The sequence below is a fragment of the Oenanthe melanoleuca genome, chromosome 14, assembly GCF_029582105.1.
Source record: "Oenanthe melanoleuca isolate GR-GAL-2019-014 chromosome 14, OMel1.0, whole genome shotgun sequence".
Classification (NCBI taxonomy): Eukaryota; Metazoa; Chordata; class Aves; order Passeriformes; family Muscicapidae; genus Oenanthe; species Oenanthe melanoleuca.
Genome location: NC_079348.1, coordinates 8,157,602 through 8,185,172, shown reverse-complemented (window position 1 = coordinate 8,185,172; position 27,571 = coordinate 8,157,602). Strand labels below are relative to the sequence as shown.

At 56.4% G+C, this 27,571-nt stretch overlaps 2 protein-coding genes across 9 annotated transcripts in view; one reads left to right on the top strand and one right to left on the bottom strand.

Moving 5' to 3' along the window:
* Positions 1-22,735, top strand: part of PKD1 (polycystin 1, transient receptor potential channel interacting) — a 78,940-nt gene extending 56,205 nt beyond the window's left edge. For 2 of the 3 annotated variants that reach the window (XM_056503842.1, XM_056503841.1), the window contains exons 22-47: positions 1,894-2,038; positions 2,849-3,451; positions 3,887-4,043; positions 4,308-4,560; positions 5,103-5,298; positions 5,854-6,024; positions 6,822-6,965; positions 7,431-7,641; positions 10,284-10,410; positions 11,054-11,170; positions 11,313-11,362; positions 11,503-11,705; positions 12,170-12,275; positions 12,854-12,972; positions 13,373-13,575; positions 14,038-14,232; positions 14,433-14,572; positions 15,156-15,283; positions 15,925-16,090; positions 16,621-16,746; positions 16,894-17,068; positions 17,474-17,761; positions 17,969-18,103; positions 18,357-18,671; positions 18,975-19,508; positions 19,545-22,735. In XM_056503842.1, coding sequence (XP_056359817.1) covers positions 1,894-2,038; positions 2,849-3,451; positions 3,887-4,043; positions 4,308-4,560; positions 5,103-5,298; positions 5,854-6,024; positions 6,822-6,965; positions 7,431-7,641; positions 10,284-10,410; positions 11,054-11,170; positions 11,313-11,362; positions 11,503-11,705; positions 12,170-12,275; positions 12,854-12,972; positions 13,373-13,575; positions 14,038-14,232; positions 14,433-14,572; positions 15,156-15,283; positions 15,925-16,090; positions 16,621-16,746; positions 16,894-17,068; positions 17,474-17,761; positions 17,969-18,103; positions 18,357-18,671; positions 18,975-19,508; positions 19,545-19,730 — 5,193 coding nt within the window. In that variant the 3' untranslated portion in view covers positions 19,731-22,735. The remainder of the gene's footprint in view (positions 1-1,893; positions 2,039-2,848; positions 3,452-3,886; positions 4,044-4,307; positions 4,561-5,102; positions 5,299-5,853; positions 6,025-6,821; positions 6,966-7,430; positions 7,642-10,283; positions 10,411-11,053; positions 11,171-11,312; positions 11,363-11,502; positions 11,706-12,169; positions 12,276-12,853; positions 12,973-13,372; positions 13,576-14,037; positions 14,233-14,432; positions 14,573-15,155; positions 15,284-15,924; positions 16,091-16,620; positions 16,747-16,893; positions 17,069-17,473; positions 17,762-17,968; positions 18,104-18,356; positions 18,672-18,974; positions 19,509-19,544) is intronic. The other variant, XM_056503843.1, reaches the window with a different exon arrangement.
* Positions 22,736-23,225: 490 nt separating this feature from the next.
* TSC2 (TSC complex subunit 2) overlaps positions 23,226-27,571 on the bottom strand; it is a 33,928-nt gene continuing 29,582 nt past the window's right edge. For all 6 annotated transcript variants that reach the window (XM_056503849.1, XM_056503845.1, XM_056503844.1 and 3 more), the window contains 6 exons: positions 27,174-27,360; positions 26,235-26,374; positions 25,954-26,032; positions 25,376-25,467; positions 25,016-25,114; positions 23,226-24,461 (listed from right to left, as the gene is read on the bottom strand). In XM_056503849.1, the coding sequence (XP_056359824.1) occupies positions 24,294-24,461; positions 25,016-25,114; positions 25,376-25,467; positions 25,954-26,032; positions 26,235-26,374; positions 27,174-27,360 (765 nt within the window). In that variant the 3' untranslated portion in view covers positions 23,226-24,293. The remainder of the gene's footprint in view (positions 24,462-25,015; positions 25,115-25,375; positions 25,468-25,953; positions 26,033-26,234; positions 26,375-27,173; positions 27,361-27,571) is intronic.

Sequence of the window (27,571 nt, the reverse complement as noted above, 5' to 3'; positions counted from 1 at the left end):
GGGGCTCTAAGGTCTTAGAGGCTTCTCTTTCCCAGGCTGGACACCCCCAGCTCCCCCAGAGCAGAGGGGCTCCAAAAACATTGGAATAAATTACTGGGGGAGTCACAGGATCTGTGAGGACAGGCTAGGCTCCCATCAAGAGTAACACAAGTGGAGCTGCTTTGGGCCAGGGACCAGTGCCCAGGTCTGATGCTCCTCCCAGCCCTGGTTCTACCCTAGAGGATGAGAAATCCCTCTCTGCTTTGCTGCTGCCTGGCAGCACCGTGATCCCCCATTCCCAGTTCTGGGGTTGGTGCCTGGTGGATTTAGGAGGGAGGAGAGCCCAGTTACATAATGCACTTACGCTCTGGTGCTCAGCCAGACTAGCTGAGCTCTAGCTCCTCCTCCCACCCTCTCTAATCTTTGCTTTGGGGGCTGGTCAGGTACCTTGGCCCTGGCTGTGCTTCCCCTGCAGCCAGGTCAGTGATGGGCAGGCACTGCATCCCACCCACAGAGTCCTGGTCTGCTCCCTTCCCTGCTTCTGAGCCTGCAAACCTCAAAAATCCCTTCTTTCTGTTCCCCTGTGCCTGGGGTTTGGGGTTCAGCACATCCCATTCCATACTGGACCAGTTGTTTCTGTCTCTCCCACCTCCTCCTGCCTCGTGACTTGATGTTGCTGTGGGAGCTTAGGTCTAGAAATAGAATTTTTATTCCATGGGAGAAGCTGACATTCCAGGATTACTTTCTGCTCTGGGCTGGAATGAAAAGCCTAGGAAAACAGTACTCCACAATTTCCCAAGTGGCTGAGACAAGTGGAGTTCACACATTCCTTTCTTGCAAAAGTGTCCATCAGAGCTGATAGATATTTGATTTTACCTACAAGGGAGAGGAAAAATCAGAATTAGTTTCTCCTGGAGGGATAAAAAAAGAATTTTGGATTTCTTGATCAATTCTCCTCCCTAAGTAGGAGCTGCCCTTGGATGGTTCCTCCCCATAACTCAGTTTCTTCCCCACCTCCCTGCTTCCTGTTTCCCATCCACACAGTCTGTCCTGACTTCTCAGGGCTTACAAATAAACCAGAAAAGGGGGAATTCAAGACCTGCAGATGCTGTTTTGATTCTTCACCAAAACATATGGTGAATCACGGCTGAATCCTATGATGATTAAAAGAAAAAAGATGAATAAGAGCAAGGAACGGGGTTGTAACAGCTTCCATGTGTTGCCTCAGTCCCTCCCATGCAGCCCTGGAGAGTGCAGGAAGCTCCAGGCCATGGCTGGAACATTTTGTTTCTTGGACACATCTGGGAGCAGAGGGAGGGACATCCATCATGCCTGAGTGGCAGGATTCCTCCCACAGCCTTCAGGAGGATTTGGACACTGAAATGGATTCAGTTGGGGCTGAATCCTGCTTCCATTGGAGCTCGTGGAGAGGATGGAGGGATCCCATCCAGCTCATCCTGGTTGGTTTCTGTGTGTGGTCCCAGAGGGGAGCTGTGCCTGGTCCTTATGAGTGCACACCAGGGAACAGGAATTTAAAATCACAGAATCTTGGCTTGGGTTGGAAGGATCAGGTTGGTCCAAGCCCTGTCCAACCTGGCCTTGAACAATTCCAGGGATGGAGCAGCCACAGCTTCTCTGGGCAACAATTTCCTCCCTTCATTCCTTTTCCCAACCCAAAAGCATCCTCTGCCTGCCTGTACACTGGCACTTGGAATGTCATGGGAGGGAGATGGAAGAGTCTTGGAGACACCAACAGGTTGCTGGCCACTCTCAGTGTGAGCAGGGCAGGCTCTGTCCCCTCTCCAGGGCAGGACAGGGCACGGGGCACTCCAGAGTGAAGAGGTCTCTCAGGACAAAGCCAGCTGGGCACTTCTTGGGGTGTTCCTGCTCTGTCACAGCCTGGTCCCTTTGCAGGTGGTGAGCAAGGAGCTGGTGTGCAAGTCCTGCCTGACAAGGACCCTGAACAAGCTGGAGACCATGATGACCATTCTGCAAGGGGAGACCACCCAGGGCACGGTGACACCGACCGGCATCGCCGACAACATCCTCAACATCACAGGTGGGCTCTGTCCTGGGGCTGGGACAGGGGCCAGGCCCAGGGGCAGGAGCAGTCTGAGGGGAGCTCCAAGGCTCCCTCCTCCTCTGCCATTTGGGCTTTGGCCCAAATTTTTAGGAAATTGCATCTGCCATTTGGAGTGTGGCATCCCAGCCCTCTCTTGTCCCTGCAATTTTCCCAGGGCTGTCCTGGCTTTGGCAACTGCTCTGCACATTTAAATCTGACAGTTGTTAATATAACTCATTAATACTCCTAATAAGCTCAGTAATACTCCTGAGGATTCTCTTTTTAGTAAACAGTGAGTAACAGCCGTGGCTTCCAGATGCTTGTATTCCTGGTTGGAGTCCAAGGAGGCTGTCAAACCTCACTGGGGCATCTGGGAGCATTGTGTGGAAATTTCCCCCGGGTGACCTTGGGGGAAGCAGAGACACCTTCTGTGCACCCCTTGTTACCTCTGCACTCCTTTCTGAGTGTTGTAGTGCAAAAGCTTAGGAACATATGTTTGTTTTATCCATTCCCTCCCTGTTTCTTGAGCTATGGTTCTCTTCACTGCACAGGAGAGAAATCAAGTGTGTTGTGATTAAGTATTCCTCACCAAACCTGGTAGATTAGAGAGGCTGCAGGAAGTGCTGACAGCTTTGCTTTTAGCTCTGGGCTATGAACACTGCAGTGGGGAAGGTCATGTGCAGAGGAACAGTGAGAAGGCAGCAAGGAAAGCCTTGTCTGACTGCTTTGGGAAGGTGTCAGGTGTTCTCCTGACTGGAGCACTTATCTAGGCTATTTACCACTTCCTCTTCATTTCTCTCCTGCCAGGTGACCTAATCCACCTTGTCAATACAGTTTCACAAGAATCCAAGCCCCAGGAGCTGCTTGCTGATTCCCACAATTTGCTGCTGGCTCCCAAAGCCTACAACCTGTCTTCCAGCCTGATGAGAATCCTCATGAAATCCCGGGTGCTGAACGAAGAGCCCCTCGAGCTGGTGGGAGGAGAAATTAAGGCCACAGGCAAGAGGTCTGACCCCTTTAACTTGCTCTGCTATGAAAACACACCAAACTGCCAGTTCTCCATCCCCCAGGCCTTCAACTCCACCCTTTCCAACCTGACTGATGTCATCCAAGTCATGTTCCAGGTGGACTCCAATCCCTTCCCTTTTGGGTACATCAGCAACTACACTGTGTCCACCAAGGTGGCCTCCATGGAGTTCCAGACACACAACGGGGTGCAGATCCCCATTGGGAGCCTGGACTCTGAAAAAGCCATCACTGTCATGGTCTCTAACAGCACGGAGCCCGAAAATCTCGTGGCTGGCACCGAGGTCATCGAGCCAAGAACCTCTGTGAACCTGATTGTCATCATGGAGAGCAACAACAGGGAAGCAGGACTGCACTTCCAGCTCACCTACAGAGTCCTCAATGGTAGGGCAGACAAATCCATCTCTTTGTTAGTCCTTCCTGTGGGAGAGGAGGGATGGGTGTGAGGGATGGTGATGTGGGAAGGAATGCTGGGTGTTCCACGCTGCATGGTTGAGGTTCTGGCTGTCCTGGACAATCTCCATGCCCAGTGTTATTCTTGCTTGGGGATTCTGGCCCTGAGAAGCCTTTTGCTTTTCCCAGCCCTTCTGTTGAGCCACATTAGCCCTGGCAGGCCTTGTCCAGTCCCTCTCCCAGGCTGGCCCAATGGTTTCCAGTGCTCAGGGATCCTCTGAGGTGCACATGAGAGAGCACAGTCTGGAGGAGGATCTCCCACAACTCACTGCATTCCTTTTTCCCTGAGCCCCAGTGCTGGCAGCAGACCTGTGGCAGAGTTTCCTAGGGGTTTTTAACCCTTTCTGTTCCTTCCCCTCTCCACAGAGCATTACCTGGCCAGTGAGCCTGAGCCCTTTATCATGGCCTATCTCCATCATGAGCCTGAGCCCAACGAGCACAACTGCTCTGCCTCCAAGAGAATCAGCCTGGATGCCCTGGCTGGAAGTGACCACAAGCTCTACACCTTCTTCACCTCACCCAGGTAAGAGAATCCTCCCTGGTAGTCCCTGTCAGCCTCAGGCTGTGCTGTGGATGCATGTGAGGGCTGCTCAGGTTGTCTGGGGAGCCCCTGAGTATCTGCACAGCCAAAGGATATAAATTACCCCACATTCACTGGACTTCTCCTGTTTGAGTGCATCCCTGCCCCTGTGGCTGGAAGCTTCCCCTGGGCACACCTCCAGCAGAATGGGGCTGGTGTCCCTTCAGGAGGTGGGGGAGTCACCTCCTTGCTCTTTCCCTTCTCCAGAACAGACGACCCCATCCAGAAATACTACCTGAACATCACCAACCACTTCAGCTGGTCGGCAGTGGAGGTGACCCTGGGGCTCTACACGTCCCTGTGCCAGTACTTCAGCGAGCAGGAGAAGCGCTGGAAGACAGAAGGAATTGTCCCCCTGGAGGAGACCAGGCCAGACCAGGCTGTGTGCTTGACCCAGCACCTCACAGCCTTTGGGGCCAGCCTCTTTGTGCCCCCAAACTCTGTCCAGTTCATCTTTCCCGTGAGTACAACACATGGCTGTCACACACAGAATGGGTTGTTGTCACCTGGAGCAAAGCCATAGGTTCCTCTTGGTTTCATGGCAGCATCACAGGCATCTGGGAGCCTTTGGGAGGTGCAGATGGGCACAGCTCAGGGGAAGCTGTGTCCCCTGCTTGGGAATCCTGGCTGCAAACAGACCTTTGCAGATGGCCTTAGTCCCTGGCCTGGACACCTTGCACTGTGTTCCCATCTTAGGGAGATGCCAAAGGTTCTTCCAGCTGTCACCCAGCACTGATCCCTCAGTCTCACCTGCCAGCTGCTCTCTGCTTCCCAGGGGCATCCAGCTCTGCCTCTCTGTGTCCCTGTGATGTGAGCAGGAGCAGGGAGCTCCTGGCAGCCGCTGCCGGCTCTCTGGGGCTGTGAGCGGCCAGGAAGGAGGCAGGGAATGAAACAGGATCCTCCTGGGGTTGCCTGTCAACTCTTCTCTCCTCTCCTCTCCTCTCCTCTCCTCTCCTCTCCTCTCCTCTCCTCTCCTCTCCTCTCCTCTCCTCTCCTCTCCAGGCTCCAGGCCCAGGGCTGAACTACATCGTGCTGCTGACGTGTGCTGTGTGCTTTGTCACCTACTCGGTGGCGGCGCTGATCGTGCACAAGCTGGACATGATCGACGTGAGCCGCGTGGGGGTGATTCCCTTCTGCGGCAAGAACGGCCTCTACAAATACGAGATCCTGGTGAAAACGGGCTGGGGCAGAGGGTCAGGTGAGCCCCGAGCCTGGGTCACAGGGGGGCACCTCAGCACGTCCTGCTCTGAGTGCTCCCTGCATTCAGCTCCAATCCAGGGCTCCCCACAGCGCTCCCAGATTTTATTGTGGGATGATGGGGCAGGTCAAGAGAACTGTTTGGGTTGGAAGGTTTCTCAAAAACCTTTTGGTTCCAAACTCCTGACGTGGGAGGGGACACCTTCCACTAGCCCAGGCTGTTCCACCACTGGCTGTCGTGGTGGGACAAGCAAATTGCTGCTGGAAGAAACCACCCAAGAGAGAAATTCCCCCATCCTCCCTTCCCTGACTGGGCTGTGGTTGCAGAGGCAGAGATTGTTCCTCACTTCTGAGCCTTTCCTGCCCTGTGGAAATGGATGCTGCTGCTGTCCTCCAGGACTCATCACTTTATTCTGAATCTTTCCCAGCAGCAGCAGGCACAAAGTTTGGCTATTCTTCAGGGGCTGGGTTTGTGGCTAGACTTGTCACAGGCAGGGCTGGGGTAGCAGCTACACCCCAGGTGAGCACCCCTGAGGGAGCCCCTTCCCTTCTGCAGGTACCACAGCCCACGTGGGCATCGCCCTGTACGGGGTGGACAACAAAAGTGGCCACAGACACCTGGATGGGGACAATGCCTTCCACCGCAACAGCCTGGACGTGTTCCAGATCGCCACCGAGCGCAGCCTGGGCAGCATCTGGCGCATCCGCATCTGGCACGACAACAAAGGTGGGACATGCAGGGGCACGGCCCCAGCCTGGACTGGGGCAGCTGGCTCCTAGTGAGCCACTGCATCGGGGTGTCAGGAAAATGAATCCACAAACACCAGAAGTTTATGTCCAAAAAGGAGACAGAGGAGTCCTTATACTTTATAAGGGAGAGGCCATGGGACATTCCTCTGGGATCACTCGAATTTTTGGAGGATGCAGCCTCCTTTTTATCCCAATTTCCCTGCCACATTTCCCTCTCTCTTGGTTGTTCCATTGGCTAAGATACAGACTTCCCAAACACCTGACACGTAAGATTCCCCTCTAATGTACAACCCTCCCTTTCATTTTTAATTCTTACGGAATTTATGATTTTCCCCCATGGTTTCTTTCATCTTTCAATATCCAGTTTCATTTATCAGCAAACTTACAGTTTGTTTGTAAAGGCAAATATATTTTTTCCCATTCATCTATCAGTGGAATCCTTCCCATTGTTTCTTTCATCTCTCAATGCTGGTTTTATCTACCAGCAGACTCATAGCTTGTTTGTAAAGACAAATCCCTCATTCCTCTCAGTGGGAACGTGGAGTCTCCCTCACAGATTGGCCAGGTCTGACACAGAGGATGCAACTGTGACCATGAATGTCCCCTCTGGGTGACCTGGCTGTGCCACGCTCCCCTCATGGGTGCTGTGCAGCGCCCATCGGTGACAATCGTGTCACTGTCCCACTGACAGTGCTCATGTGGCCCCCCTCAGCCCTGGGGGCTCACACAGGGAATGTGTGCCGTGAAATAATTCCTTTGTCTGCCCCCGTTCAGGCCTGAGCCCCTCGTGGTACCTGCAGCACGTCATCGTGCGGGACCTGCAGAGCAGCAAGAGTTATTTCTTCCTGGTGAACGATTGGCTGTCGGTGGAGAGTGAGGACAACGATGGCCTGGTGGAGAGGGAGGTGTTTGCTGCCAGTGAGTACCCCACATCCCCTGGGTCCTTCTCAACCCTACTCCCTCCTTTTCTCCAGGCTGAGCCCCTTTCCCAGCTCTCTCAGCTGCTCCTGGTGCTCCAGTTCTGTTCCCTTCTTTGGACACACTCCACCCCCTCCATATCTTTCTTCTTGTGAAGTTCCCAGAACTGACCCCAGGATTGGAGGTTCCTCATCAGTGCCCTGCACAGGGTTCAGGCACTGCCCTGGGGCTGTGGCCACACTGGTTTGGTGCAAGCTGGGTGCCACTGGCTTCTGCCCCTGTCACCACCAGATCCTTTCCTGCTGGGCAGCTTTTCCAGCCACTCATCCTCAAACCTGGAGCACTGCATGAGGAGGGACCCTGTGGATGGAGGGAGGCCACCCTGGAGTTCCTGAGACAGATGTGGCCAGCTCAGCCAGGTCCCCAGAGCACTGCAGCCCCCTGAGTGTGTCACTTTGTCCCCAGGTGAGAGCGAGCTGAGGAGCTTCTGGCGGATCTTCGTGGCGGAGCTGCAGCGCGGCTTCTTCGAGAAGCACGTGTGGCTGTCGCTGTGGGACCGCCCGCCCCGCTCCCGCTTCACCCGCGTCCAGAGGGCCACCTGCTGCTGCCTGCTCATCTTCCTCTTCCTCTGCGCCAACGCCGTCTGGTACGGCGCGGTGGGCAGCGTGCACCTCAGGTGTGTGATGGGCAGTGTGCACTGAGGTGTGTGATGGGCAGTGTGCACTGAGGTGTGTGATGGGCAGTGTGCACCTCAGGTGTGTGGTGGGCAGTGTGCACTGAGGTGTGTGATGGGCAGTGTGCACTCCAGGTGTGTGGTGGGCAGTGTGCACTGAGGTGTGTGATGGGCAGTGTGCACCTCAGGTGTGTGATGGGCAGCGTGCACCTCAGGTGTGTGGTGGGCAGTGTGCACTTGGGGTGTGTGGTGGGCAGCGTGCACCTCAGGTGTGTGATGGGCAGTGTGCACTGAGGTGTGTGATGGGCAGTGTGCACCTCAGGTGTGTGATGGGCAGTGTGCACTGAGGTGTGTGATGGGCAGTGTGCACCTCAGGTGTGTGATGGGCAGTGTGCACTGAGGTGTGTGATGGGCAGTGTGCACCTCAGGTGTGTGATGGGCAGCGTGCACCTCAGGTGTGTGATGGGCAGCGTGCACTGAGGTGTGTGATGGGCAGTGTGCACCTCAGGTATGTGATGGGCAATGTGCACCTCAGGTGTGTGATGGGCAGTGTGCACTGAGGTATGTGATGGGCAGCGTGCACCTCAGGTGTGTGATGGGCAGTGTGCACTGAGGTATGTGATGGGCAGTGTGCACCTCAGGTGTGTGATGGGCAGTGTGCACTGAGGTGTGTGATGGGCAGTGTCCACCTCAGGTGTGTGATGGGCAGTGTGCACCTCAGGTGTGTGATGGGCAGTGTGCACCTCAGGTGTGTGATGGGCAGTGTGCACTGAGGTGTGTGATGGGCAGTGTGCACTGAGGTATGTGATGGGCAGTGTGCACTTGGGGTGTGTGATGGGCAGTGTGCACCTCAGGTGTGTGATGGGCAGCGTGCACCTCAGGTGTGTGATGGGCAGCGTGCACTGAGGTGTGTGGTGGGCAGCGTGCACTGAGGTGTGTGGTGGGAGCATGCACCTCAGGTGTGTGATGGGCAGTGTGCACTGAGGTGTGTGATGGGCAGTGTGCACCTCAGGTGTGTGATGGGCAGTGTGCACCTCAGGTGTGTGATGGGCAGTGTGCACTGAGGTGTGTGATGGGCAGCGTGCACCTCAGGTGTGTGGTGGGCAGTGTGCACCTCAGGTGTGTGATGGGCAGCGTGCACCTCAGGTGTGTGATGGGCAGCGTGCACTGAGGTGTGTGGTGGGCAGTGTGCACCTCAGGTGTGTGATGGGCAGCGTGCACCTCAGGTGTGTGATGGGCAGTGTGCACCTCAGGTGTGTGATGGGCAGCGTGCACCTCAGGTGTGTGATGGGCAGCGTGCACTGAGGTGTGTGGTGGGCAGTGTGCACTGAGGTGTGTGGTGGGAGCATGCACCTCAGGTGTGTGATGGGCAGTGTGCACCTCAGGTGTGTGGTGGGCAGCGTGCACTGAGGTGTGTGGTGGGAGCATGCACCTCAGGTGTGTGATGGGCAGTGTGCACTGAGGTGTGTGATGGGCAGTGTGCACCTCAGGTGTGTGATGGGCAGTGTGCACCTCAGGTGTGTGATGGGCAGTGTGCACTGAGGTGTGTGATGGGCAGCGTGCACTTCAGGTGTGTGATGGGCAGCGTGCACCTCAGGTGTGTGATGGGCAGCGTGCACCTCAGGTGTGTGATGGGCAGTGTGCACTTGGGGTGTGTGATGGGCAGTGTGCACCTCAGGTGTGTGATGGGCAGTGTGCACCTCAGGTGTGTGATGGGCAGTGTGCACTGAGGTGTGTGGTGGGCAGTGTGCACTGAGGTGTGTGATGGGCAGTGTGCACTGAGGTGTGTGATGGGCAGCGTGCACTGAGGTGTGTGGTGGGCAGTGTGCACCTCAGGTGTGTGATGGGCAGCGTGCACCTCAGGTGTGTGATGGGCAGTGTGCACCTCAGGTGTGTGATGGGCAGTGTGCACTCCAGGTGTGTGATGGGCAGTGTGCACCTCAGGTGTGTGATGGGCAGTGTGCACTGAGGTGTGTGATGGGCAGTGTGCACCTCAGGTGTGTGATGGGCAGTGTGCACTGAGGTGTGTGATGGGCAGCGTGCACCTCAGGTGTGTGATGGGCAGTGTGCACCTCAGGTGTGTGATGGGCAGTGTGCACTGAGGTGTGTGATGGGCAGTGTGCACTCCAGGTGTGTGATGGGCAGCGTGCACCTCAGGTGTGTGGTGGGCAGTGTGCACCTCAGGTGTGTGGTGGGCAGTGTGCACTGAGGTGTGTGATGGGCAGCGTGCACTGAGGTGTGTGGTGGGAGCATGCACCTCAGGTGTGTGATGGGCAGTGTGCACTGAGGTGTGTGATGGGCAGTGTGCACCTCAGGTGTGTGATGGGCAGTGTGCACTGAGGTGTGTGCAGTTGTGGTGGGCAGTGTCCACCTCAGGTGTGTCCCCACCCTTCCTGGGGCCCTCCTGTCCCATTGGGGCAGGTCACATCTTCCAGTCACTGGGAAGAGCTTCCTTGGTTGTTCCTTGAGTCTGCCCTCCCCATTTTAAGGAGTCACAAACAATGAATGACCAAAGCCAGTCTGATTCTGGTTTTCAGGCTGATTTTCTCCTCTGCACATCTGGAATTCCTGCTTGTGCCTGCTTACCTGGGCACCCCAAGTGTCCCTGCTGACACCTGTTTCTGCCCCCTCTTGCTCCCCTGCAGCAACGTGGCCGTTTCCAGCCTGATCCCCGTCAGTGTGGACACGGTGGCTGTTGGCCTGGTGTCCAGTGTGGTGGTTTATCCTCTCTACCTGGTCATTTTATTTCTCTTCCGGATGGCTCGTGGCAAGGTAAGGAGGAGGGATGGTTGCACACTGCTCACATGGGTGGGAGGCCACCAGGTTTGCTTTTGGGAGGCTGAATTCTGCCTTTCCTGGGACCTCAATTCTCCAGCTGGGCTCTGCACTTGCCTGGTTGTGCTGCACCAGGGCCAGACCCTTCCCCAGCCTGTGCCCCCCTCCCTGAGCTCAGATCACTGCTGGCCTCTGTCAGTGCCCAGGCACCAAAAAGCAGATTTTAGAAGCTGTTGAGGCCTTTCCTCCCTCAGGATTTCAGTGTGTGTGACAGACACCCAAATGCCCAAGGCAGGAGCCCAGGAGCTGCTCAGTGGAGCCTCTCTAATGTCTGCCCAGGGCACAAGCTCAGCTGGCTGAGCAGAGCTGTGCTGAGGCAGCTGGGCAGGGTTTAGCTGGGGATTTACCGACTAGTTAAGCACAATTAGCAGCCCCATTAAGTATTGCAGCCAGCTGCTCGGGGACTGATGAGCAGCAAATGACTGATGCTGCTGAGAGCACACAGGAAAAGTTCAGACTTGGGAGCTTGTATCTGGGATGGCCCTGGGTGTGGCTACAGGTGTCTGGGAGGCAGTGGAGGATGGGCATGTGCCTGGTCTCGGTGGCAGTGTCACCTCTGTCCCTCCTGTGGTCCCTGCAGGTCTCCATCAGCCGCACAGTGACTCACTCAGACCAGCAGTCCCTGGAGATCGACAACTACCTGGACTCCTCCATCCTTGACAGCTCCTTCCCCACCTTCCCCGGGCTCCAGGCAGAGGTAACTGTTCCCTTCTCACAGCTGGGCAGGCTCCTGGGGCTGTGGGCCCAGGGCTGAGAGCAGCTCAGGGACTGCTGATGTTCAGTACCTTAACCAGGCACAAACCTGTGTCACCTCCCTGAGACCCTTCTGTTCCCCACAGGCCTTCTCTGAGCAAACCAAAACAGATCTGTTCCTGGAGGACTCCAAGAGGTGAGTGGGTTTCTGGAGATGGGGCCAGCAGGATTTGAGTCTGTGCTTTGCTGGGCTGGGCTTGACTCCTATAGTCCCAGTCGGTTCCTTTCTTCATGCTTCCCTCATTCCTGACCACCCCCATTCCTGTTTTCCCACAGTCTGGTGCCGTGGCCCTCCAGTGAGGCCCTGCTCAGCTGGCCAGACCTGCTGAGTGACCCCTCCATCATGGGCAACACCATCCAGAAGCTGAAGAGAGGCCGGGCCAGCCGCCACCTGGGGCTCGAGGCCCCGCTGGCCCCCGAGGAGGACACTTTGTCCCTTGGCATTCACCAGGGACAGCCCCGCTACTTCTCAGCCTCAGGTGAGCCCCCCAGCTCGGGGCAGGGCTGCTCCCAGCACCACTGGCTACCCCCTGGAGAGCAGGGGAGGAGGCTTGTGTCTGCTTAGTGGGGATTTTAGTCTGGGGCAGCAGAAATCCTGGTGGGCATCACACTGGTGAGTGGTCGCACCATGCCAGCAGACTGGGAGCCAGGAGAGGTGTGTTCCCATGGGAATGCTGCAAGCAACCAGCACTTCCTCCCTGGTTTCAAAGTCTGTTCTTGAGCCTCTGGAAGTGGCTGGAGAAGAACTTGACCTGAACCAGCAGTTCCCTGCCCAGCACTGTGGCTAAGCTGGGATAGACAAGGAGCAGGGAACGGCTGTCCCAAGGAGGACATCACCGTGACCCTTCTCCTCTTCCCAACTTCTGCACGTGGCTGAGCCATGCCCTGGATGGTGCTGGGTGCTGAGCTCCTGCCAACCCTATCTGTGCTCTCTCTTTCCCAGATGAGGATCTGATCCGGCAGATCCTGGCAGATGGAGCCAGCGGCATCTCCCACTCCCAGGACCTGGGGCCGTACATGAGGGCAGAAACAGATCTGATCTCAGGCCTGTGAGTGTTTGGGGAGCAGAGCCCCACGGGGCCAGAGCCTCCCAGCCCCTGCCCTCACACCCAGCTGAGCTGAGCTGGGTTTGGGACTCCCACTAAGCTGGGTTTGGGACACTTCCATGGGTCACTCTGTCCCTGCTGGCCATGGCTCCTGCAGCCTCCACAGCCACAGCTCCAGGAGGGCACTGCCACCCTTCCAGGAGCCACCTGGAACATCCATTAGAGCCACATCTGCGTCTGCAACGCTTGTGGACTGTGGGCTAAGTGCTAGGATGAGGGCTCTCTTCATGGCACTGATGGGAGGGAGAAGGGGATTCTACCCAAATCTCTGTTGTGTTACCGTGCCCAGGACACCCTGCTGGGCACCCTGACCACCAGGGCTGTCAGCCCAGCAGCCCAAGGGAAGGGAGGGAATATCAGGCCCTGTCCATGAGACACAGAGCAGTGTCTGATGCCTTGGGGACATGTGTGATGTCCCAGCACTGGTGGTGGCACTGGAATTGAGCCCCCTTGGTGCCAGCCTGCTCAGCACAGAGGCAGCAGTGGCACAGCTCTCAGCAGGCTCCCCCTGTGCCTGGCAGGTCCAGCGTGTTCGGGGACAAGGTGGAGACTGTCATGATGCAGAGGCTGAACGACAAAGGGCAGAATGTGGCACCTCTTCCCAGGGAAGTGAGCAGATCAGCCAGATCCACCTGGACAGGTACCAGGGCTGTGCCCCCGGGGTATGCAGGGACAGGGCCCATCCCACACTACAGCACTGTGGAGGCACAGTGGGGAAAATGGGAAATAAAATAGAAAAGCAGCCTTAGGAAGGGCTGCTCCCTGCCTGGGATATTGCTGTTATTTCCTGCCAGCTTCTCTTGGAGCCAGGGTCACAGTAAGGCCTGGGCCAGCACTTGTGCTGTGACAGTCCCTGCAGTGTCCCCTGATCCCTGCACCCTCTGCAACCACCACTCATAGAAACGTGTGGGGTGATCCCTCCAAACTCACCAGGGCTGGTGATTCTCTGCTGGGATGAGTGCTGAGCCCAGCCCTTCCTGTGCCCACGGGCAGCCTTTGCAGTGATGCTCACTGTGCTCTCCCTCTCCTGCTCCTGCCAGTTGCAGAGCAGGCGTTCAGGAAGCGCCTGCTGCCGCCCTGGTGCTCCCTGCTGGCCCACGCCATCAGCCTCCTGCTCTTCGCCACCTCCGCCGGCGTCTCCGTCTGGATCGGGGTGGGCTTCTCCTCCAGCGTGGCTCTCATGTGGCTCATCTCTGGGATTTTCAGCTTCCTGGCATCATTCCTGCTCTGGGAGCCCCTGAAGGTGAGCATGGCACCAGTGCAGTAGCACAGACCTGTATGTGGAATTAACAGCTGGAATTAACTTGTGCAGCTGCTAATCACAGTCATGGAATTGTTCAGGTTGGAAAAGCCCTTTAAAATTATCAAGTTCATCAAGGACCACTGTGTTCACCGTGTCCCCAAGTGCCACATCCATGTGGGTTTTGAACGCATGGTGAATGCACCACTGCCCTGGGCAGCCCCTTCCACAAAGAAATCAGCTCAGAGTGGACACTGTGTGCACTGAATGGTCTCTCCCACCCCCATATCCCTCAGGAAGGGTAGGATGTGGACACCAGCAGCAGTAGGAGAGGCAGGGTTGGTGGCACTTGGTTTTGAAGGTCCAGGTAGGAGCTGTGCTGTGCCAAGGGCCCCATGGGAGGTGCTGCTGGAAGGCTGAGGTGGCACAGCTCCCTGCAGGCTCAGTGCTCTCCCTGTGCCCCAGGTGCTGCTGGAGGCCCTCTATTTCTCCCTGGTTGCCAAGAGGCTGCACCCAGAGGAGGATGACACCTTGGTGGAGCAGCCCTGCGTGGAACACGTGTCCGAGAGGATCAGCAAAGTCCGGCCCCCGCAGGGATTTGCCCTCTTCCAGGCCAAGGAGGAGGCCAGGAAGGTCAAACTGCTGCACAGGATGCTCAAGGTGGGCCATCTCCTGCTGCCTGGTGGCCAGGGCTCGGACACATCTGAGTGTGGCTCCTCCCTGAGTGCATCGCTCCAGCTTCTGCTTCAGTTTCTCAATCTGTGTCTGATCCTATTGCATTGCTGTGGAAAGCACTGCTGTGCTGCAGGATTGGGATCCAGCCCTTCCATGCAATCCCATTTTTACTCTTTGCTTCCCAGAATTTTCTCATCTACATGATGTTCTTGTTGGTGGTCCTGCTCACCAACTATGGCGACGCCTCCCGCACCAGCCGAGCCTTCCTCCTGCAGAGCTCCATCAAACAGCAGCTGGGCAGCAGTGACTTCCTGCTCATCAAGAGGTACCTGCCAGCCCTGGGGGGCTCAGGGGGGTTGTCTCTTGGGCTTGTGCTCCACAGTCTGCCCCACAAGAGGTTCCTTGGTGCCCATGTGGAGCTGGGAGCTCCACAGCAGTGAGCGAGTCCTGTTTGTCTCTGTGGTTCTGCTGCTCCCCTGGAGAGCAGAGGGGCCTTTGGGGATTGAGAGGTTTAATTTCTCTGAGGTTTAGTGATTTCCCCAGTGGGAAGGGGCTGTGGGAGCTGATGTTGATCTTTCTGGAGCTGCTCTAAAGGACAAGAGTTTTTCTGTCTGCAGAATTTACAGTCACCAGTTGTAGCCATGACCAGGGTCATGGGAGTCAGAAATGACATCTTGTCTAGAGTCTCCTTTCCTTGCTCTGCACATGACTTTAACTGGATTAAATGTTCCCAGATGATTTTCCACACCCCTGGGAGCTGCCAGCAGCCTAGTCTGGCCCTGGGGATTGCTGGGCTGAGGGTGTGACACTGCAAAGCCCTGGGCTCTCAGTGCACATCAGTGTAGCTTATTCATTCCCCAAGGTCTCTGCACCCTTGACTCAGCAATCTCTCACCTTGCCCCCTGCAGGTCGGATCAGTTCTGGCTGTGGATGTCTCAGGTGTTCCTCCCTTACCTGTACAACAATGGCTCTGGCCAGGAGAGCCACAGCACCACGCTGGGCACGGCACGGCTGCGCCAGCTCCGCCTGCACACAGGTGGGAGGCAGGGCAGGGAGGGTGGCTCTGCTGTCACAGTGTGGGGTGACAGTCCTGGAGGGGTGAAATCAGCAGCTCTGGGTGTAGCACAGTGGTTCTGCTCTGCAGAGATGAACTGGGGCAGTGGATCGTGGAATCCTGGAATGGTTTGGGCTGGGAGGGGCCTTAAAGTCCATCCAGGGACACCTTTCACCATCCCAGGGTGCTCCAAGCCCCGTCCAGCCTGGCCTTGGACAATTCCAGGGGTCCAGGGGCAGCCACAGCTGCTCTGGGCACCCTGTGCCAGGGCCTCACCTCCCTCACAGGAAAGATTCCTTCCCAGTCTAACGCTGCCCTCTGGCAGTTTGAAGCCAGTGATGTATCCAGGGACCAGAGTGCTGGTCCACAGTTACCCAAGGCCAGTTGGGATGTCTCTGTTCTCCACTTGCACTCAGCTGATCCACTCTGACCTGGTGGCATGGACATACCATAACTCCTAAATTGGACAGCTCTCTATTTTTATTACTGATAGCAAACCTTTTCTGAATCCCTGACTTGTGCATGCCGATTCCCTCACCCTGGTGCACTCATGGGGATGAGCCTGGAGGGGTTGGGAGGGAAGGTGAGCTCTGTGCTGGGCTCACAGGGTGTTCTCATTCCAGCTGAGTGCCAGCAGAGTGCCCAGGACATCCTGCAGGCCATGGGCAGTGCCCAGAGGAGCTGCACTGACCAGCACAGCTTTGCCACTGCTGACTATGGAGTGGGCTGGGAGAGCACAGCCGGGAATGAGACGGCGGCGTGGGCACACTCAGCACCTGACCTGGCAGGGTAAGGGCTGCCCTGCCTGCTCTCACCCGTTCCCACCCCTGCTCCTCCTCCAGGAACCCTTACAGATCTCTCTAAGCTCTTTACAGGTGCCCTGAGTTGTTCCCAGCCCTCACCTCAGCCTCTGAGCCTGGCAAAGGGCAGATGGACACAGAAATTCCAAACAGCCTGAGCAGCAGCGTTGTGCTGTTCTGGAGGCAGAGGGTTCAGCTCTGCACAGACAGGGCAGGGAAACCCAGCAGCCCAGATTTCTGCTCAAGGAGGTGACAGGAGGTTGTCCTGCACCCTGGGCAGGACATAAATGACACTTGGTTTCTTTGGTTTGTCCCCATCTCCATGCAAGTCTGGGCCACCACAAGGCTCGGGGCTGCTCTGAGGTTGGGAACACTGAGGTGGATCAATGCACCCCTGTAATCTGTCTGGTGAAATAAATCCTGAGGGGCAGGATCTGCATCTGCACACTTGATCCTGGCCTCCTGTAGGAGAGCAAGCAGTGTCCTTCAGCCTCACCCACAGCTCCTCTTCCTCTGCAGGATCTGGTACTGGGGCTACATCTCCTTCTATGACAGCAGTGGCTATGTGCAGGAGCTGGGCCCGTCCCTGGAGGAGAGCCGTGCTCAGCTGGAATTCCTGCAGCAGCACACGTGGATCGACAACATGTGAGTGTGACAGGGCCAGAGGGAGTGTCCTGCTGTCACCTGGGCTCCTCAGGGGTGCTGCTCAGGGCACAGCATCCATGTCCCACCCAGCAGTGGCCCCAGAGCTGGTGCTGTCCCAGCCCCTGAGCTGCTGCTGTCCCTCTGCAGGAGCCGGGCAGTGTTTGTGGAGCTGCTGCAGTACAACCCCAGCGTGGACCTGCACGTGGCTGTCACCCTGCGCCTGGAGTTCCCTGGGGCTGGCCAGGCCATCGCCGCTGTCACCATCAGCCCCTTCCCCCTGCTGCGGCTCAGCGGGGGCGTCACCCTGCAGCTCCTCATGATGGTCAGTGTGGGGCCTCCCCTGCACCCTGTGCCCTCTGCAGGGGGGCTCTGGGCCCCTCACCCAGGCTGGTCACTCCAGCTGCTCTGCCTGAGGCCGCTTGTCCCCACTTCTGTCACCCTGCCTGGGTGTGGTGCCACCCTGCCCCAGGGGCACTGGGTGTAGGCACTGGGGAGCTTGAGGAGGGGCTGGGGCTGTGCATGAGTGAGGAAGACAGGGCAGGATGCAGGAGGTGCTCCAGGTGTGCGGTGGTGGAGCTTGGCCTGGGTTGGGGGGGATTTTGCTGTCACCCAGTCCAGCACAGCAGTCGGGGCTTGTCCTCTCATCTCCTGGTAACCTGTCCATTCCTCCTCTCCTGGTTATCTCTCCATAACCTGTCTCCTGGTGACCTCTCTGTTCCTCCCCCAGGTTTTCCTTATGCTGTTTGTGGTTTACTTCGTGGTCTCAGAGTCTCTGGCCATCAAGAAGGAAGGCAGAGCCTACTTCACCCTGTGGGACAACTACAGCCAGTGGGTTTTCATCCTGCTCACCACGTGCACGGTGCTGGTGCACCTCAGCCAGGCCACCCTGGCTGACCAGCAGTGGCTCAGGTACCTCAGCAACCGCAGGGGCTTCACCAACTTCTACCAGGTGGCTTTCCTGAGCTCTGTCTTCAGCAGCCTGGCCGCGTCCCTCCTCTTCCTCCTGACCGTGCAGGTACGCTTGGGCTGGGGGAGCAGCTCGTGGCCCTCCTGTGCATAGCCCTGCCAGGGGAGGAGGCCACACTGTGTCGGCTGTGCACTTTGGGTCTCTGGGCCCTCCATTCCCTTGGGGAATTCAGCCAAGTGTGGCTGATGGGATGATTCTGCAGACTGGGGTGTTTGTGCTCTGCTGTGTCTGTAACTCCCTGCTCTCCCCTCCCAGGCTGCCCAGCAGCTGCGCTTCGTCCGGCAGTGGTCAGTGTTTGGGAAGACCTTCCAGAAGTCCATGAAGGAGCTGATGGCTGCAGGGGTGGCCTTTGCTCTCCTCCTCCTGGCCTATGCCCAGCTCGGCTTCCTGGTAACCACCCCTGTCCCCCTCCCTCACAGAAGGGCTGCTGGTGGCCCTGCTGCCCCTTTTCCTTCACCATGGCATGGCATGAGCAGAGCCTCTGGGTCCCCTGTGCCCATCCTGCTGCCTGCACTTCTGGCCAGGGGCTGTCCCAGCCCATTTGTGGCCACCCCTCAGGGCCCGTGTGGGAGGGGATATTGAGGGTCAGGGGAATGCTTTGCTGCTGTTCCCTGCTCATCACATCTCCTCTGTCCCTGCACAGCTCTTCTCCTCCTCGTCCGAGTCCTTCCGCAGCGTGGGCAGCAGCCTGCTGCTGCTGCTGGCCCTCCTGCGGGGCAGCGCCAGCCTGCGGCCCTGCCTGCCCGAGGCCTCGGGGCTCTGCTGCCTCTTCTGCAGCAGCTACATCGTGCTGGAGGTGTGGCTGCTGCTGCGGCTGCTGGCGGCGGTGCTGCTCCACAGCTACCGCGAGATGCGCTTCGAGCTCTACCGGCCCGCCTTCGAGCCCCAGGACTACGAGATGGTCGAGCTGTTCGTGCGCAGGCTCAAGATGTGGATGGGCTTCAGCAAAGCCAAGGAGGTGAGGGCAGCCTGGGGGCTCTGTGAAAAAGGGGCCCGGTGGCACAGGGCAGCATCCACCATCCTGAGCCTTTCCCTGCAGCCACGTTCCTCTGGCAGGCAAGGGCTGGAGCAGTGGCCACCCCTGGGGGCCCAAGAGAGATGGGGAGCTGTACAGACATCAGCTGGAATTCTCAGTCCCTCAGTGGCTTTATCTGGGGTCCAGCCCATGCCTGCCACACCAGGACTAGCTGGGAGCTGCTGGGAATGTTCCCACTTCCCAGCTCCTGCCCTAACCCTGCCCCTTTCTCCTCTTCCCTCCCAGTTCCGGCACAAAGTGAGGTTCGAGGGGATGGAGCCGCTGCCCTCCCGAGACTCCAGCGACTCCAAATCCTTCCGGGGCCCCACTCCCAGCGCTGCCTCCGACAGCTCCAGAGCCTCCACGTCCTCCAGCCAGCTGGACGGGCTGAGCCTGGTGCTGAGCGCCCGCGACAGCCTGGAGGTGGACGCTGACATCCAGCGCCTCCTCTCGCTCTTCGAGATGCTGCTGGCGCAGTTCGACCGCGTCAACCGGGTGACGGAGGACGTGTCCCGCATCGAGCACCTGCTGGAGTTCTCCCGCAGCCGCCGCGCCCGCAGGAGGCACCGCGGGCCCGAGGGGGGCTGCTCGGAGCGGGGCCCGTCCCCGGAGGGGCCGGACGCGGAGCCGCCGTCCCTGTGCCGCGCCGGTGCCGGGGCCGTGCCGGGCCGGCTGCTGCGGGCCAGCCGGGGGCTCAGCGCGGCCACGGGGGCACCGGGCAAGGCGTGCGCGGCCAGGAGGAAACGGCCCCTGCGGGCCAAGAACAGGGTGCACCCCACGGTGAAGTAGCGGGTGCAGGAGCGGTACCGGGTGCAGGAGCGGTACCGGGTGCAGGAGCGGTACCGGGTGCAGGAGCGATGCCCTGGCGGCGCTTTGCCGAGGGTGGGCTGTGCCCGCCCGGAGCTGCCGCGGCGGCTGGGCCGGCCGGGCACGGGGGCTCTCCTGCCACGCCGCTGGCACGGCCACCAGAAGCTCCAGAAGCCGGGAGCATTCCGGTGGTGAGGATGGAAGGGGAGGAGGCCGAGCCTTTCTCCCATGAGCAGGTGCAGGAGATCCCCGCTGGCTCACAGGGAGCAGCTGTGGGTGTTCCATGCCCCCGGCTGTAACTGGCCACAGGTGGGGCTGGGGTGGGCACAGGGGGACGGGACAAAGCTCCCCCCCTTCCCTGCTGGCTGTGCCGGATGGGAAAGGGAGAGGAGAGCCCCAGGCCTTGAAGGTTTAAACCAAGTCTTGGATTTTTGTCGACCAGATGCACTGTGGAGGAAAGCGACAGCTTTTGAGAAGGTATTTAACCCACCTTGGTTTTTTAAGCATAAATAGATATATAGAGAAATGCTATCTACACCCAGAGCAGTTAATTTCCAGTATTGGCTACTTTTATCCTCCAGAAATTGGTACTATTATTTGTATTTAAAGAAATCCAATATTTAAAACAAAGGACATTGCAGCGAGCTGGGGACGAAGAGACCCCTGGGCTGCCTCAAACACCTCCCAGTGTGGGGTTCCCAACTCCCAGTGTGGGGTCCTGGGGTTCCCAAACTCCCAGTGTGGGGTTCCCAACGTGCTGGTGTCACTGTGGTCCCCACCTGTCCTGTCCCCCCGCCGTGGCCCCGGGGTGCAGGCGCCGCTGGCTGCTTGGCTTCTCTAACCCAAGGAATGTATTGCCCTAAGTATATGTATTTTTATTTTTCTTTTTGTTTACTTGTTCCTATGTACTGCCCAGCACTTTAAACAAGGCTTTCCTCGGCTACCAGTGACACGTGCGAGCTAAGAACGGGATAATATATCACAAAAGCAGTATTTTGTTTGTTTAAATCATAAACTGAAATGGGCAGGGAGGAGGGGAGTGCAGCCCCAGCTCAGGCAGCTGTGCCAGCACCTTCCCTGAGCACAAAGGAGGCAGGTGAAGCCCTGAGGGAGATCTTTTTGGGGTCCCTCCAGCCCTGCCAGCTGGGATTCACCATGTGCTGGGCTACAGCTGCTGGGCTACAGCTGGCCTGTGCCATGGAGCCCCCCAGATCACAGCCTGGGGGTGCCTGAAGCCCCCCCAGGGGCTGCCCTCCCCTCCTCAGCCCCATTTCAACTTTATGGCTATTGTAAGTAATTTATATGGGGTTTGTTTGGTTTTTAAATGTATATATTTTTGTATGTTTGCTATATTTTCATAGCATCGGTACCGTGTTTGAAACATGTAGATAGGAGACAGAACACTATTGTCAGAGTTATTTAAAGGATGTATTAAGTGCTTCTTCCTGGGAATGTCCCGTGTATATAAGGATTGGGTGTCTGTGTGTGTGTGGTGTGTGTGCTCTCCTGGGCTGGCTCGGGGCAGTGGCCACAGGTGGATGGGGAAAAGTCCCCAGAGGGCTCCTCTGTGTGTTCCAGAACCTGCTCCATGCTCTGGACAGGTGAGAAGCTGGAATGGAAGGCTGAAGGGGGCAGAGCTGCAGGGCAGGGGAGACTTTCCAGGTGGGAGCACTTGCACTGCTCCATCCCCTCCTGAGCCTCCCCTGCAGCCCAGCTGTGCTGGGTACTTGTGGAGATTTCATTCCAGCATCTGTGTGCTCCCTTGGGGTTGCAGGAGACTCTGGCTGCTCTGGGATGCCTTTGGGACAGGTGTAAGTTAACTTTGGAAAACTCAGGTGCTGTGCAGGACAGATGTTGTTAGAAACGTTGTGAAGGGATGAGGGCAGGAGAAGATGAGTGAGGTGGTGCTTGGTCAGCGTGGAGGTGTTGGGAGAGCAGAGGGCACAGAGGGTAGAAATGCAATCCTGGTCACCAGGACAGGGTGGGAGAGGGCAGAGAAGGGCCCAGAGGGCAGGAGTGGGACAGGGAGGTGGCTGGAGCAGGGAGAACCAGCAGCTGCAGGCTGAGCCCGGGGCTGGGACCAGGTGCTGGTCAGCTTTGTGCTCAGAAAAAAACCCTGGTTTTCAAGTTAGAGATAGAAAGCTATTTGCCTTGGATTTTTTTGTTCCTCTAACTTCCCAGGCAGCACAGCACCAGGCTCAGCTCTGGCACATGTCCATGGCTCCTTTTTGGTGACAGGGACAGTGCCAGAGCTGTGTCCCCAAATCAAGGCAGTAAGAGAAGTGGTGAGGAGCCCCAGAGACCTGGGATATCCTCAGGGCTGGAGCCCCTCCAGCTCCAAAGCTCCTTTCCCCACACACCTGCCCTGACACAGCCCCTCTCACCTGTGTGACAGACCCAGCCACCCCAAGGGCTCTGTGGGAATATTCAATGTTTGAAGTGTCCCAAATGAACCAAGCAGGTCTTGGAAGTCTCTTGAAGAGCCAAAAAGTTCAGTTCCTGTTACAAAGGTCAGTTCTCAGCTGGAGTGCACTCATTAGAAGAGGTTGTGAGTAGGAGGGAAGGAGACAGAGGCAGGAGGGGCCAGCAGGCCCCATATGTTTTTGAGCAGCCATTCCTAAGCTAAGGGGCAGCTGGAACAAAGATGCTCCCCAAATCCATCTGGATTTTTGTTCCCCAGTGCCTGTTCCTTGCCCTGTGTGTGAGTGTGACTCGGTGTGTGTGTGACTTTACCAAGTGCTCCTCCTGCTCAGAGAGGAGCAGAAACGGGATCAGACAACTGCCCTACTTCCCTGAAGTATGGAGAGCAGCTCTGCCACCCACAGTTGTTGAAAAGCCCAGCCCTGCGTGGTGGGCAGCACCCACAGCTTCCAGCACTCCAGTTCTCAGTGCAGCAGCTCCTGTGCCAGCTCCAGCAGCGTCCCAGGGTCCTCTCCATGGCCCAGCTCAGGCTCAGTCATGGACTGCACCCTCACAGCAATAAACTTGACTCAAAGCCCATAAATCCCCCTGAATGTATATTTTTCTGTCTGTAGTCACCGAGAGATGGTGCCTTATTTATTGCCTTGAATCTCACAATGATGTATCAGGATCAAGCTGCTGAAATGAAAAATGAAACCCCCATCCATTTGTTCCAAGGGAGAGGGAGGGACTTCTGTAAGTGCCTTATTTTTTCTATTTTTTTTTTTTTTTTTTTTTTTTTTTTTAATAACGATTGTGACCAAAATGCCAACGGTTCCTGTCTGGTCAGCATTTCACTGCAAACAAAAATGGTGTATTTTGTAACTGTGGGGATGTTTCTTACAAAGTGACAAAGTCAAATAAACACTGACTGCTAAAACCTGGCTCAGGTGGTTTTGTCATGCTCCAGACACTCCTCTCCACCCCACCCTCATTCTCTCTGCATCCATAATTTTAATTAATTACTACACTTTCTTTTATCCTCTATCCTGTCAGGGCTGATGTTAATGAATGAGCTCACTGGGGGTGGCACAAGGACAAGGCTGACAGAAAAGTCCCCTCCCAGCAGAGGGAATATCCCCAGGGAATATCCCAGTCCAGGGACTGGAACACAGCCAGGAATCCCTGTGGGGTGGGAGGTGGTTCCATGAGCAGCACAGGCTGGGAAAGGAAACCAGGGAAGGAGGAAGGATTTACACGAGAAGGAAAGACTTGAACTTTGCCAGCACATCAAGATCAGACAAATACTTTATTTCCTTTACAACTCAAACACTCGAACACAACGGACACTTGGTGTTCCCACACACCTGCACAGGTGAGGGCTGTCCCTCTGTCCCCTCACCTGTCCCTTCACAGTCCCACGTGCACATTGCACTTGTCTTCATTCCCAAATCCACGCTTCCCCCTCATGGACACAGCAGGAGATGAAGTTCTCACAGTATAGTCCAGCTTACAAGGTGCCTCCCAGTTGGGTGGTGTAGTGTGTGGTGCCCTCCTTGCCTCAGGAAGGGCTGCAAATCCCATTCCAGCTGTGCCCACCTGCCCTGGAAGCTCCAACTGAACTGCTTCAGTCTCCCCTGAGAGCTTCCCTGTCAGGGAATAAGCAAAACTTGTGGGGAGACAATGCCCCAAGACTTGTCAGCAGTCAAAAATGGATTTATCAGGTGCATGGGGAAGGATGAGACACCCCAGCATTCCTGCAACCAGGGGAAGTTCTGCAGATGGCAAAAATGAAGACAAACCTTGGGAACTTAAGCAGCAGAGAGAACCCAAATTAACTCTTTGCAGATCTGGCAGCTGAACAAGTCAGAGCCTGTAGAGTCCAAGTGCTGACAAACCCCGGGGTTCAGGGAGGAGCTGGGATTCTGGGGTGCTCAGAAATAGCAACAGGATTTTCAATATTTCATACTTCATTCCCAATAAAGTCCTCAAAAATCCCACAATTGCTGTACCTTCTTCACTGAGGATCTGCACACTATCATCCTTTGTCTGCTTCCACCAGAAGCTGGTATGGAAGGAGTCCAAAGAAAGGTTCTGCAGGGAAGTTTCCCAACAGAGCAGCTTTGAAACAGCTCAAAATAAACCAAACCAGGTTGGTCCTCTGGGAGGTTCTGCTGGGTATCCAGTGTCATCCTCAGGGGCACCCAAAGCTCCTGGCAGGTTCAGTGCCAAGTCCACATGCAAGGAGCAGGCAGGCTCCAGCTCCCCATCCCTGTGTCCATGCAGTGCAGGGAGCAGCAGGCAGGGAACACAACTCCATGGCCTCAGTGCCCCAGCAGGGACACCCCGAGCCCGGCCCTACACGAACTCGGTGAAGTCGTCCACGGAGGAGATCAGCCTCTTCCTCTGCCCTGTCTCATAGCTGGGAGGGGGGTCCTGGGCCACCTGGGGAGGGGGCTTTGTGGGGGCAGAGGGGTGCAGCTGCAGGGGAAGGCCAGGGCTCTGGTACTGGGTCTCTTCACGGAGCTGAAAGGCAAGGGAGAGCAGGTGAGCTCCATTCTCCCCAAAACTCTTCTGAATCTCCATCTGGGCAGGGCAGGCTACCAGGACACTGTGGGAGTGCCACTCTGTGTCCAGGTATTGGACATCAGCAGGAATTTCTCCATGGAAAGGGTGGTCAGGCACTGGAAGGGGCTGCCCAGGGAGGTTTGGAGTCCCCATCACTGGAGGTGTCCAAAGAAGGTGAAACTCAGAGCTCTGGGATGGGGACAAGGTGGGGATCAGGCACAGCTGGGACTGGATGGTCTGGGAGGGCTTTTCCAACACCAGCGATTCTGGGATTCCAGGATTAAGCTTCCCAAAGCCCTTACTGCCAGTTTCTTTGACATTACCAGAAGAGAACTGGATGATCCTTAAGGTCCCTTCCAACACAAACTGTGATTTCATGACCAGGTGGATTCTAATCTCCGTACACACAGCCCTCCTCTCCCTCAGCAAGCTCTGCCAGCTGCTTTTGCTGCCTCAGTGCAGTAAGAGCCGGGCTCAGCCAAGGCCAGTCCCCCCAGAGCAGCTGCACTCACCCGGTGCCGCAGCCTCTTGATGTGGCGCAGCCTGGCGATCCACTTGGAGGGGTAGGTGTCCGTGGGGTTGGACCTGCTGTGGTGCACCTGGGAAGCCATCTGGGGTGGGAAGGGTGGGGACAAGCAGAGAAAGACAGGAGCCACACTAACGTAACCACAACAATAAAATTAATCCTGTTTTTCAGTGCAGTTTGACAGCAACTGCAATCCAGCTCTGAGTTAGGACTGTTCAGGTGCCAACTCTGGCTTCAAGGTCAAGTAGAGAAGTTGTTTCTTTGCTTCAGCAGGCCCTGCCTGTTTTTTGGGAGCTGGGGATGGGCCAAGGCAGCAGCTGGAAGTCAGGGAGCTGGGGGTACTCACATTGGCATGCAGGGCCATCTGACGGGCCACGAAGGGCAGGTTCTTGTCAGAGATGATCTTGGCAACACTCGTGTCCACCAGACCCTCCATGTCTTCAGTTAAAGAAAAAAATTATTGTAAGACAGTTAAGAAGCAGCAAAAAGTTGCCAGTAACTAAATATCTAAATCAAATAAAACTGAGGAATTTTATCAGCCAAGTCCCCACAAGCTCCACAGCTCCCACTCTAACAGAACATGCTCTGCAGTTTAACACAACTGGTTCCCAAATTCTGGCTGCTCCATAAAGGTTTGGGGAGAGTCTGCTGGGCTCTCACATGAACCAAAGTGTGAGCCAAAACCACCCAGAAGTGCCCCTTTGGTGAAACAACTGCACTAGCACTGCTGAAGCCTCTCTGTCCTGCAGCATTCCCAAGCAGCTGCTGGAGGGATCTGCTGGCTCTGGGTCCTGAGCTTGAACACAACACGAGCAGGGCAAACCCAGATGGAACTGGGCAAACTGGTTTCAGAGAGTTTCTCCTGGGAAGTTTTAACTCTGGAAACACAAACCCCCAGCCCAGCAAAGGCTGAGGAATTCCCACCTTTCCGACACTGCAGCGTCACCAGGTTACAGTCATAGTCCAGGGGGGTGATGATCACATGCACAAAATTGAACTGCCCCTGAGGAGAAGCCAATGCAAGAGTCAGAAACATTTCCCTGGCAGCATTGTGGTTTGTGAATGCCATAAACACACACCAGTGAACCAAGCACAGCCAACAGCTCCCCCCAAAATCCCCACAGTTTTTAGGGTAACACCCACACACATGAAGGTTTAGAACCCTGTGCTCCTGCTGTAACACACCCAGGAGGAAAATCCCCTACCTTTATTGTGCCCAGTTTAAAATCCTCTCCAGAATCATTGTAAACAATGGAAACAAAATCATTCCCCAGGTGCCTCTTCTTGTCACAGCGGTATTTATCCAAATCCTTTGTGGGCATCAGAGTAGCAATGTGGAAAATGGCTGGAGAGGGAAAACAGAGATCCTTAGGCTGGGCTGGGAAGCAGCAATGGTCACATGCCAGTAAGAAAAATACAAACTGTGCTCCCTTGATAGGGTTTGTCACTGTTAGTGACAGGTGAATCCAGTCTCACTGGATGCTGCAGAGGTCCCTGGAGAGCAGTCAGTGGGAAGGACCACAGCACCACAGGGAGGAGACCCTGGGCCAGGGAGGAAAGAGGCAAAAGAGCTTAAACCAGGCCTTGCCCTAACTGGGCTCTGCAGAGCCTCTGCAGCCACCCCATGGAACTGTACTCCATGAGATAAGCACAGAGCTGTGTGGAAAAATTTGGGAAGTTCACCACATCCAGCTGGATCCTGGATGATTTCTGCACTGCTTGGTGCTGCAGGGGCTGGGTGACACTGCAGTGACATGAGCCATGGCCACAGCAGTGACAGCCCCTGCTCTGAACTGCCCTTCAGAGAAGCACAGCAATATTGTCACCAACCTCAGTGAACAGCCTTTACAGCAGCTGGGGACAGCCAGCTAAAGTGCTAAACCAAACCTTTAAAGAGCTGATCATGTCACAGATTTACAGAGCAGATCATTTCAGGGCAGATCATTATCAAACTGGTGTGATTTTTTTTTTTTTTTTTTGCTAAGGCAGGAATGTTTCAGCCTGAACTTTTAGCATGTGGCTTGTAGAGGTCCCAGAGAGAACAGGAGGGGATCAGAGCTCAGGACACTCTCACGACCTCCCTGGGAAGGAACCAGTGCAAAGGCAGCTCAGCTGAGGAGACACCAAGCATCCTTCCAGCTCACCTTGCATGATGTCATCGTGCCAGCAGTAGGTGAACTGCCCATCCTCCCCACACACATCCAGGCCACCCAGGTAGATCTTGTCTGGCTGGCAGTCCTTGAGCTCGATGAGCTTGCCCAGGCCCGTGAGGAACTCGGTGTAGCGATAGGAGCCGTGCTCGTTGGACAGGATGGCGATCTCGTTGTTGCTCTGGGGACAGGGACATGTCCCATGTCACACTCAGTGCCAATGCCAGCAGCACTGCACCAGCACCACAGATCCCTGCCTGGCATTACGTGACTGCCCTCACAGAAAGGTCTCATGCAGGCGCTGATTTTTAGCACAGGAAACTAAGGAAAAGCAAATCCCACAGGAGAACCCCACAGCTGCAGAGGTTCCAACACTCCATCAGGATTCAGGG